At 39.7% G+C, this 12,480-nt stretch overlaps 1 protein-coding gene across 2 annotated transcripts in view; it reads right to left on the reverse strand.

Moving 5' to 3' along the window:
• gsk3ba (glycogen synthase kinase 3 beta, genome duplicate a) overlaps positions 1-12,480 on the reverse strand; it is a 37,642-nt gene that overhangs the window by 4,663 nt on the left and 20,499 nt on the right. Inside the window, exons 4-8 of one of the 2 annotated variants that reach the window (XM_016665159.1) lie at positions 6,598-6,708; positions 5,428-5,558; positions 3,321-3,427; positions 3,081-3,178; positions 2,865-2,972 (exon numbers count right to left, since the gene is read on the reverse strand). In XM_016665159.1, coding sequence (XP_016520645.1) covers positions 2,865-2,972; positions 3,081-3,178; positions 3,321-3,427; positions 5,428-5,558; positions 6,598-6,708 — 555 coding nt within the window. The remainder of the gene's footprint in view (positions 1-2,864; positions 2,973-3,080; positions 3,179-3,320; positions 3,428-5,427; positions 5,559-6,597; positions 6,709-12,480) is intronic. The other variant, XM_007540645.2, reaches the window with a different exon arrangement.

The raw sequence follows: 12,480 nt of genomic DNA on the forward strand, positions 1-12,480 counted from the left end.
AAAACGCATTCATTCTATGTTTTTCCAGACTGCGTAGGATCCCTGCAGAACAGAAAGGCCAGCGGCTGCCTGTTGATTGGAGGCTAAATTTATAAAGTAAGAGCTTTGTGTGAGGAATGGAGATAATGTCCACCCACTCCTTACAGCCTCATATTTACCGTCTGTGTCTCACTGTACAAGATAAAAAGTAAAGAGTCGATCCTTAACCACAACCTGCAGAAATACTGATAGAAACCAGCTGTGTGAAAAGGGTTGCTGATCCAACTTTGCTCACAAAACCATTTTCTTCCCCAACCTGATAGTAATGGTTGTTAATAATAATAATAATAATAATAATAATTATGATAATAATAATAACCACAATAATAAGAAGTTTCAGTTTTAGCTTAATGAGTGTTTTCTTGTCCTGCTGTTCAAATGGTTTTTCATAAAAAATGATCACAGAATCACATTTTTCAGTTAACATGAAATGCTGCACAGTGCATACAGTCCTGAATAATCCCTCATTTCTTTACATTTTGGGCTCAGGGTTTTTAATCAGGTTTGCTTGGCATCTTTAAAAGTCGTCTATCTGAATATCAGACACAATTTCAGCTCATTGTTATCCAAATACTTGCACCTGACCATTTTCAGAAACAACTGATTTCAAGTTTAATAAGCTTCCCGACTTTGACACGTCAGTTTCTCGCAGATTTAATGCACACGTTTCTTTTTAAGGTCCCAAACTGATCCAGGCTCAACATTTCACATTTTATTCATTAAAATAAAACTACCCCTCTGGGTCAAAGCCAAGCTTTTATTAGCTACACCCTTGAGAAACATTCGTGTGATGTTTATGGTCTTAATCTCTGGATAGCGTGTTCTTCAATGAAACACACTTAAAAAAAAAAACAGCCATCACTTATAATTTAACAAATAAAGTTCACACTCTTACCTTTCTATTTACATTTACTTTACATTTACTTAGCTCATGTCAGCTCAACATTTCCTGTTTTGTAGTAAACATTTCTTTAGGAAATGTGACGTTATTATGGCTATAATCTTCTATCTAAATGTCTCCATTCAGAGTAGTTGTTAAATTCAACATAGTTACTGATCTTTATTCTACATTTTTTATCATTTTGTCTTACATAATGATGACTTTATGTAAATTAAAATGGGAACCAGCAAATAATTTAAAGATGTGTTATGTATACTAAATGTCAGCCTTAAAAATCTGTGATATTTACCAAAGAGCCTTTTTATTTACATGGTATGCTACATTTATGCAATGTTTTACATGTTTGTTTTTTTTCTTCACACATTTATTATACATATGTGGCAATAGAGTAAAACTTGGGGTTTGTACATTTTATATATAAGCAATGTGTAAATCACTCTGCTCCATTCTTTGTTCTTTCAATTCAGATTCATTTTTTTGGGAAATGGAACGGGGAAAATCACCTAGAAACTAAAATATTTTCTGATACTTTCTTTTTTTCTTAGTATTTCTCCAGGACAAAACACCAAACTTTTCCAGATTTTCAAATTTAAGGCCAAGAGGGAAGCAGTATTCAGTCTGAACAATATCTGAAAGCCATTAAACAGTCTTCAAGAACAAGATCTGAACCCAGAGATCCATCATCATTTCGCTGAACATCGACTATGTAAGAGGTTTTCAGTAAAGAACACATTATTGGTGATTAATACTATTCTACATTTGTCAAATTGTTCTACTTGATCTTCGCTATAGATTGGTCAAAAAGGTGTCGTGTGTCTTGAAAAACAAAAATCATTTCCATGAAAATGGCCAGGAACTGTTCTGAAACGAGAGAAAAATCAGCAAAGCTCCTCAGAAAAACTTAAAGACTTTTAGAAAGTCTGAAGAAAGATCTGTAACATTTAAAAGACATTTAAAAGACAGCTTATCTCACTGGATCTAACACACCAAGGCATTAGGGATGATTCAAGTCTGTTTGCATAATACACTCAGCTAAATGCTGTACTTATGTTACCAAACACAGGCAAAGATGAGCAAGACAACAACAGAGCAGGCTTAATATAAAAACACAAATATTCACGGGCCACTTCATTAGGTACATCTATTTAATCGCTTTCTAACACAAACAGCAATTTACTCAGTCACATGGCAGAATCTCAGAACATTTTAGAAATCCAAGCGCAGAAGACTTTTGTTCAAAGGGATTTGGGTGACTTTGAATGTGCCATGGTTGTTTGTGTGGATATTTGATCTGCTGGGATTTTCACACGCAAACTTTTATGGTTTGTAGAGAAGGGTTCTTTTTTTTTTTTTTTTTAAATAGCCAATTAAAAAATTACTAAATCACTTGTTACAAGCAGATGAGCTACAGCAGCAGGGGACAAACACCTACTGCTCCAGAAATTGGAGTGAACCACAGGAAAGTATGGATGATGGTGTGATTGATATTTCTTTGAGTACTTTAGTACTAAACAAGCACCTACACCAGGTTAATGTTCCATGATATAAACCTCGTAGTCACCCGTTGCACTGTTGTTGTAACAGAAGATTTGCATGATGAACGTGCAGAAGAGAAATCTGCACCGAAGGGAAAAGGAGGGATCCAGAACTAGCCAGGTGTACCTTATAAAGTGGCCAGTAGATTAACATGTCACAGTCTTATGCATGATGATGTTCAACATGCAATGACAAAAAAACGAAACACAAGAGCAGTAAACTAAAACCTACATTTAAAAAAAATGAGTTTAGTGAATGCGAGCAGCTAAAAGAGGAGCTCTTAAATCAGCATGCGGCTCCGGTGGACGGATGTTAGATGATGGGATGGCAGAACAAAAGCGGTGGGATGTGGCAGCAGAAGAACGTAGAAGTAAAAGTGCTGCTGTACCTGCTGACTCACCTTAGTCCAAGGGTGGGCCTTGATCTGGGGGAATTTGAACTCAGTGTAGTTGGGGTTCATCTCGCGGATCTGTTCTCGAGTTGGAGTACCGAGAACCTGAAAAGAAACAGCGGAGCGTTGTTAACCTCAACAGCCTTTTAGTCCTGGAATCTAAGTGCCGCTCGCTCAAACAGAGTGAGCTCAGCATGGCCGGCTGATTCTCACCTTAATAATTTCCACAAGCTGATCCACCCCACTGTCTCCAGGGAAGATTGGCTGTCCTAACAGCAGCTCTGCCAGGACGCAGCCAGCTGACCACACATCTGCAGGCGTTAGAGGGAGAGTCAAGGAGGGGTCAATAATAAGAAAAACAGGTCAGACGCCACAACACACACACACGCACGCACGCACACACACACACAGCCAGATCCCTAAGACTGGCTGGGTCAGCTGGGGTGGGCGTACCTATGCTGGAGGTGTAGTCAGTGGCACCAAAGATGAGCTCGGGGGCCCGGTAGTAGCGAGAGCAGATGTAGGACACGTTGGGCTCTCCACGGACCAGCTGCTTCGCGCTGCACACACAATAAAAGCACATCGTGGTCAGACTCACCACCCACTTCTGCCAAAAAGAGAGGAACATGAAACCAGTGTGATCAGAGTGTATTTATAGGCAAAGGGGCTAAACTGGGATTTGATGTGTGAAGGGGGGGGGGGCTGTGAGATTTTTTTGCAAAGGGAGCAGAGCCCTCAGCAGACATGACGAAATAAGTGAAACAAGCCGACACATCCGTTCCCTAAAGACAGAATGGTAATCCTAGGTTCTTGATGCCCAGATCTTTAACGTAGAAAAAAAAAAAAAAAACCCTCTTAGATGTTTCAAGATCTAAACTCAAAATCAGATTAATAAGTCGATTTTCTGGTCATTTGTGAGGTTTTCTGAGCCATTCAGACTTTCTGGTGTCCAAGTGAAAATGAGCTTAAAGGTATACTGATGGCTGTGGTTTTATCCTAAAGAGGAGAATTATGACCAGTATAGGAACCGCAGACCATCACACTACCACCATGATGTAACCAGAATGTTCTCTGGTTAGTTTCACACCAGATGTAAAAAGGTCCACTTCTGCCTTGTAACTATATTTCTAAAACGAATTGGAGCTTTAAAAAAAGAAAAAGAAAAAAAAGTTTCTTTAGTGTTGTTTGGGTCAGCAAGGGTTTCACCACAGATTACATTTTTGCTCTCTCTCTCTCTGTTTCTAGTTAAATCATGAACATTAATTTTAATAGATAAATTAGGCCTGCAGTGATTTCTTCAGAGGCCTCCTCCTGGACAAATCACAAATTTGCTCTTGAAGTAATTTCGGTGAGAAAGTTGCCCACCGTTTCATATTTTCTCCACATGAGAATAAAGGCTCTTACTGCGGATTTGATGGCATCCCAAAGCTTCAGAAACAACATTTTAACACATTTCAGACTGACGGATGTGGGTCTCTTTGTTTCTGTTCTTAATTTGTTTAGACCAGGACATGAAGGTTTACATTTTTGAGATGTTTAAATATGCTTCATGTTATCAGATGGGTTTTCTGTAAGTGATTTCTTTAAGTGACTTCATAATTGATGATTAATTGCATTTAATTAGTGGGTCAACAAGGCGACTATTCACACTGGGAATCCTTTTTTGTTTTTTTTTATCATTTGAAAACTGCACTTTATGTGTTCTCTGGTTAAGATATTGCTTGGAGAAATTGAGACGTTTGTATTATGGAAACTGTAGAGGAAACAACTAGTTTCCATACTCTACTTTGTTTTTAACATACTTATTCAGATGTGGAATAAAGACCCCCCACCTCTCCAGTCACACCACTCATACCCAGCTTGACAGCTAAATTGTAACTAATGTGTTTTTCGTCTAATGACTTTATTACCATTTAGTCAGTAGCTTTTTCTTTTCTTTCCGTCCTCACCCTTTGCGTTTGCACTGGTGCATAATATCGTTTACATCTTGATTAGTTAAATTTTCACACACAGCACTTTGGTGCAGCTTGTGCAAGTTAACAAAATGCTTTTTAAATTAAATTGACAGTGACAATTCAATCAGCCCAACAGAGCTGCGCTCAGTATGTACTTACACAGAGCAAGTCGGCACTGTGTGCTCAGCTGAGTGACAACAGCATTGTTGATTAGAGCAGCGTGCTGCACCCATCGACCCCCCACTTCATACATAAATGCCAATATGGCTCCGTGACTGCCTCCGTTGCCGACTCAGTGGCACATAACAGGCAGATCAATTTAAACCTTCTCACTGCCTCTGTAGTTTAACAAATGAGGCAGATGTGCGGCAATCAAGTCTAGCCTGAAAGTATTGTTAAAAGATATTTGTTGACACATTAGCAACATTGGAGCGCTGCTTACTTTTGGGTTCAGACAACAGATTGGGTTTCTTTGGTTAACTCTGTATCTTTGTTGTTTTTTGTTGTTTTTTTCCTACAGCGCAGTCTACTCTGTTTCAGACCTGTTAATTCAGTGGACGCGCCGATTAACCTGCATCCATGTTAACAGCATGACTGCGTCTCACCTGCCAAAGTCGCAGAGCTTGAGGACAGCCGTCTCTGGGTCGAGCAGCAGATTCTGGGGCTTAATGTCCCGATGGCAGATCCCAAACGAATGGATGTAAGCCAGGCTCCTGAACAGCTGGTACATGTACAACTACGCAGAGAAGAAGACAAGCAGACGGGTCACAACTGCAGAACAAGCAGCCACCTGACATTACAAGGTTTATAGCAGGTAAAAAAACACACACAGGGATGTTATTTCAGTCCGGTCAAACACAGGACGTTTTATTATCCTGTCACGCTGCCTTTTTTAAAGGAACACTGTTAACTGTGCCTTGCAGAGATAAAACAGGACGGGTTTCATCAATTGCAAAGTTGCAGCTGCAGTCAATGTCAATCAACTAATGTTGAATGAAAGAAAATGTGGACATTTACCAGCTTAAATAGAAAAAAACTGAATAAAAAGTTTTTAAAAAACCATGACAAGATAGATCTATCTTTGCTAATTTTGCTACATGTGATCTTAGCAGTATTTTCTGTTACACAAATAATTTTGAACCAAAGCAGAAGTAAAACGCATAAATGATGGTACACAATACCTACAAACGATTTAAAGGCTTGACTCTAAACAACACAATGTTCCACTTATTTCCTGTATTTTATCTATTTTTGCATGTTTAACCAATGTGTGTTCTTAGGGAAGCATCACTTTGTTTATATCAGGCTAATTAAGAAATCAGCTGGTAACCAGGTCTAGAGAAAAACAAATACGTTTTGATTTTTAGATCACTAGAAAAATACACACAGCTGCACAGCCGTGTCTTATCCAAAGTCAAATGGTGATTCAAGTAAATCACATAATTTTAGGCCAAATCATGTGTTTTATATTTAAAGCCCCTGATCTCAAAGTATCTCTTAAATGGAGTTAGATTAAACATTTCTGCAAGACCAAGAGTCATCTTGGCCTGAAACAAAAAACAGAATCCACTAAGATTCAAATATGAACATAGCAGTAAAAGAAAATTGATGCTAAGAATAAATGATTATAATAAAATTACCAAATAATAAAGGAAAAAGTCAGAATAAAAATCCAACTCTGGTTTGAGATCTCCCCTTCAGAGTCTCTGAAAACCAACGACGTCTGCCTCTTCCTGCCATAATGGTAATAAAATCCCAGACTCGGTTATATTTACCTTAACATAAACCATGGGCAGCGTCTGTTTGGCTCGGCTGTAGTGTCTGGCCACTCTGTAGACGGTCTCGGGAACGTAGTCCAAAACCAGATTTAAATACACCTCGTCTTTCTGTTGAAGAGAAGAAAAAACAAGGACACTCGAGTTAAAACTCACAATCAGAAAAAACAAACAGACATTAGCGATGTGTATCGACAATATAAAATCATATCCAGGCTCATCTCAGTTGCCTGTTAAATTTTTCAGTGCGTTATCCGTCTCTTTTGCCTTTTACAAGCCGATAAAACAGATTTTCATATCCTATACGAGAATCCCTGCGACAGACTGGCGACCTGTCCAGGATGTACCCCGCCTCTCGCCCGGAACGTTAGCTGGAGATAGGCACCAGCACCCCTCCCGACCCCACTGAGGGACAAGGGTGTTCAGAAAATGGATGGATGGATATACGAGAATCCATTGTATCTTCCTGAGGGACAGAAACCATCCGGGCGTGAGTCACAACGGCCGGAGCTTCACCAGCGGCCACAGGCAGTGACATCATTTCTTTGCTTCCTGGTTAGAATGAAGCAAGTCTTGGAGAGCAGACGGTTCTCCACCCAGTTATTGTCACACTTCCTTTTTCCTCTGAGTGCGACATCAGCTGCTCAAAACCGAGCCATCGGACCATTAATGGAGACTAATAAATAAAAACTACAAATTATGACTCAGAAATGGAACAGTTGGAGACGGGACAGCAGAGGTCTCCATTTTCCTATTTACCGTCTAAATGCTGAAACACTGAAATCATGACTGAAACAATTCCTCTGAGGTCAGAAACGACGTCACGTTTCATCCCTTCATAGCTTAAGTGACTCAACTCGACTCGCAACGCTTTTGTGACGCTTAAATATTTATTGTGGGTAAGGATCTACATTTCAAGACAAAATATTGCAGAAATTAGCTAAATAAAATATATTACTCATGAACTGAAAACCAATGCAACCTGTGCAGCCCCTGTCTGAGTAATCTGCTTCAGCTGATGCATTTCTGCCACCTTGTGGTAGAAGTAACGCATTACGGCTAGCATGTGAAACCAGACTTTTCATTATCGACGACGCTTTCAATATTTACAGACAAGAGAGACATACGGACGTAAACATAAGATGATTTTATTTACTGGAATTACACTAGAATAAGTATTTGAAACTTCGGCAATCTCTCATCCCTTATCGAGTGAGGGAATAAATTAAAGTTTGACTTCCTATATTTAGCTCTGTGCTTTAAAGATAACTTTCAGAGACTAATGTTTTAGGTTAGTTGATGGAAAAGTTTTTAACTCGACTGTAAGAGTTAAACCTCGGCTGAGCAGGTGGCATCACACAAATGGATGAGAAGCTGCACCAACCAATATAGTCGCCACCACAGTTATTTTTTTGGGAACGTCATTGCAAAGGTTAAGACAAGTATTAGCTATCTGTATGTTTGATTACATCCACATATTAATAAATCCCAAATTATTCTATATTTTAAAGTGAATCCTGGAAGCAGCTGATTTTATAAATAATTGAAATCGTAAATTACACTATTTTAACGACTATTGGGTCAGAAATCAATATCTGAACCAGTTTGACTACCAAGCTGCAAGACATTACGCAGTCAGGTAATCTTAGTAACATGTCAGCTGTCAGAAAATTCATAAGGTAAAAAAAGCTACAGGAAAACAACCTGTAGGAACTTGTAGGGTTCCTACAGAACCCTGATGGATTTGTGGAAAGAAAGATTAATCTACAGAGACGCCAACATGTGATCTACATAGCTCAAAGAAATCTAACACTACTGTCTCTGTACTGGACATACATTTCTCCTCTCTGTGATTTCTACACAGAGCTCTGTGTTAAATAGACAGTAAATGAAATGAGATGAAGAGCCCAAGAACTCAGAGTCAAGACAACCTGTAGATTAACATTTTCCTGCAATTATGTTCACACTTTGGCAGTCAGCGCTTCCCTTTCCCAGCCACACATGCACGTCTGCAGCCATTCCCTCCATTGATAACATTTGTGACGACTGGGGAGCCTTTTCCGCCTCCCGCTAGCGCCATCATTGCTATATTTAGCCTAGCAACAGCAATGACTCACTTCCTGCCTCACTGCAAAGCCACTTCCTTGGCTTCTTCCCAGAGGGATTGCCATGCAAAGCCCTGATTGGCTCCTTGTTAACTCCCAGCTAAATAGCAAGGCATCTGATTTTGGGGAGAAAAATGCCCGCAGTCACCTGAACAACTGGGAAAGCTTGTTTTTTTTCCCATCAATAATAATCTCCAGGTATACTTTACTAACGTTGTGCAGAGCTTATTTCAGCAGGTGTGGTTGTGCTTCATGTCATATGGACACGTTGGATGAATCAGTTCTCAGGAAGCATATGGGAATCCATATGATAAGGAAAATGAGCACAGCAGTACATGTTAATGAGATCAAAAGGACAGGGAGAAGGAAGGACGATGAGTGAGTCTCCACTTTGCCACACACTAATGAAGATGCTTCCAATGTCACACTTTGTGTCTAAGGATAAATCACTAAACATGAGCAGAGGACACAGTTTGCCTCACACTGTCGTTTACTTGCCTAAGTTAATCTTGTGCCAACTCTACTGGCTTTCTAGACCTCGACTAACCAGAGGTGGTGCTGCTCATTCGCATTCTGTCTGCCAACATCTGGGTTTCTGGAGTAAGAGCTGAGAAAGAGCTGTGGTCTTCTGAAAGCCACAAACGGATTAATCACATCTACCGTGACATGTAGGAGTAATGTGGTGTGACCGGAGGAAATAAGAACAGTTGCATGGTAGCGAAAGTGGCTCGGGATCTGGCAATCGGAAGGTCGAAAATTTCCCCCGCTGCATATCAAAGTGTCAATATTTACAGTTCAGCTCAAATGAGAGAAGCTTGATAAATTTGGGTTTATAGCAATTTTTACCAACATGCCCAGCCAGAGTTCTGACTTAAATTAAATAAGGAAACAGGATGAGGCGCTAAAGATTAGAGTGATGGTAAGGAAGCCTCCATTCTGGTCAACAAAATCCTAATGAAACATTTTTTTTACTTTATGTTTTTTTATGTTTATCTTACTTGGCTCGATAAATGGAACAAACATTCTGCAGATATATTTTCTAGGTGACAGATGTTCTAACCTGATGTGTAATAAGCCCATTACTACCATGACTCAGTCTCTTTATGACTCAGTATGACTTTAGTCCTTCAATAAACATAAAACATTGCTCCATCCTTATGAGCTAAACATACTTGCATAGCTGATAATTCTATTTAAAAATGTGCCAGTTCTTCTAAATAGGCTGACAAAATAAGCTTTTACTAGTTGTGGGCAACATGACGCCATTAGATCGGGAAGGATTAGAACATGCCGACGATCTGCCAAAGCAGCGAGACGGTAAGTGGCACTGAATGTTCAACGCTCTTGCTCAAATTAATAAATTTTACTTTCCTGCTCTTCTTGTCCTTGTGAGGTAGGGATTAAATGGTTACTGGTTTGAGATGTTTGTCCTGGAAATGGACCTTTCAGATGTTTCTCTTTGGAGACGAGCAGAAGGCAGGGCTATTTCAAACACCAAAAAGCAAGAGTTTAATGTTGAGAATTTTCGTACCAGTACATCCCCATTATCTCACTGGAGTGCCCTTTACCCAAGTGATCGTTGTTGTTTACCTCTTAATGCTGGCATTATAAAAATCTGATCGCTTGTACTTGAAACATGCTGCTAAAAGTATTTTCATTATGCACTTTTGCACATGAGAGAGAGTTGAGATGTGTGATTGTGAGCTGCTCTGCGCTCTCAGCTACACTGCAATGATTAATTTGAGGCAGATAACGTTAAGGGCGACCGTTCCACTCGAATGCCGCATTACAACTTCATATTCTCAGGAGGTAAAAGTCAAGCAACTATTTGCTTACAGCCCACGCTATTTGGAACAGCGGCCTTCATTTTAGATAGTCTTATACAAGAGGTTAAAGGGTAAAAGCTGAAGCACACCATGTGCTCCGGGCCTGCCACATGTCAGTAATTGCATAAGACTACCTGTCCACATAATGACAGCTGTGGCAGCTGTAGTTGCGTGTCTGACAGCTGCCTCTCTGAAAGATGCATCCAGTGTGAACTCTCACTCCATGATTCGGGGTCTTCTTATTAAAGACCCTTCAATCCATCAGCCGGTCTGTAACTTTCCATCCATCGTCTAAGCACTGACTTTACCTTTCGCCTCCTTCATGAGCCCTCCCTTCTTTTTCCCTGCTCACTCTAGGCTCTATGGGTGGTAAATCCTCATACCAACAACATGGTGCCAGTCTCCATAATTAGCCAAGTGACACGATGAGAGGGGATAGAAGGGGGTAGGGGGGGATAAACGAGCAGGAAAGGCAACACGGTAGAACTGAATGTAAGCAGGAATTTTATGGATGTGATGACAAAATCAATTTGAGATAAAAAATAAAAAATAAAAAAAAGAAGGTCTTTTTAAGTGTTACATGGAGAGCGGCCGTTTGTTTCTGGTAGCCCAACAGTCTCTGGAAATAAATGATTAGCCATGAATTCCCAGAGGTCACTGAGCACATGAGGTAAGAAGAAGCACTGAGGTGGAGTTTAAAGAATAGAGGGGACAGCTTGAGTAAATCTATAATTAACCAACAACCCCTGATCTTACAAAGTTATGCCTCCTCGCCCCATTCCCACCCAACCACCTCAGTCAGCTTTCTTCACACCAAAACTCAACTCAAACCCACGACCCCATAATCCTTTCCTTTAACTTTGGTAGGTGTGCTGCAGAGAGCATTCCGGGTTGCGATGTCATGGGTATAGTCCCCACAGCGTGTGTGCCAAGCCCATGTGTGTCTATATTTGACACGCAGACCTCGGCGGGCCTGTTTGTCAGCCGGCTGAATGACACCTTCCAGCCTCTCAGTCTCCAGGAGACCCCCGACAGGTCGACAGAAATAGAAAGCAAGACAAAGAGGTGACTTTCCTGTCCTGATGGACGCGATCTGCTGTTGGATTTGTCAAATGCACTGCCAGTCAGACACACAACAATTCTAATCGACATAGAGAAAGTAATCAATTAAAAGCTTCAACAACATGTATTTTCCCTGAAAATTAGCACCAGAAGATAAAAGGTCAGTTTTTGATTATTTTTTTTTTTTTGTTTGTTTTTGTTTTAAAGCGCAGGTAAATAAAAGCATAGCAAGTCCACTTTTCAAACTGGTTGCATTAGGACTAATAATATTCAGAGTTTATGTTTTTAGCATATAGACACAGAGATATTGTTAGTTGGCTAATACATTGTTTAATACGTTATCTTCCAAAAGCATTTATACTCTAAATTTTTCCCATTTTGTCACTTGAAATTTGAAATTTATTTCGAACATGATACAAATATAAAAAGTAATATAGTACACAATAAGAAAAGTGAATAGAAAAGAAGAAAAGAAAGAAAAAAAATACAGATATCTGTTTCAGTTAACATATCATGCTCAAAATGGGTAGGAAGAAGTAAAAACGTATTAACTCCTACCCCCTAAACACTTGAAAACTTACAATACTACTGTTATTTTTTTGGAAAAAAAAGAAAAAAAAAAGAAATCATCAATCAATTAAAAGTCAGAGTAGCTGTCAGCAATTACCAATATATAGCTATGCATTATCTCTTTTTATACTGGTTTGTCTTTTCAAACCCTTACCCCAAGTTGTTCTCATCAATGCACACATTATTACTTGACTCTAAGTTGCCTACTGACCTGTGTGTGTGTGTGTGTGTGTGTGTGCGTGTGTGTGTGTGTGTGAGGATTTGTGAGAGCATCGGTGTGAATCAGGTCAACATGACTAGAAAAGGCCTTTCTCCTCCCT

This window comes from Poecilia formosa, unplaced genomic scaffold (assembly GCF_000485575.1).
Source record: "Poecilia formosa unplaced genomic scaffold, Poecilia_formosa-5.1.2 Scaffold550, whole genome shotgun sequence".
Classification (NCBI taxonomy): Eukaryota; Metazoa; Chordata; class Actinopteri; order Cyprinodontiformes; family Poeciliidae; genus Poecilia; species Poecilia formosa.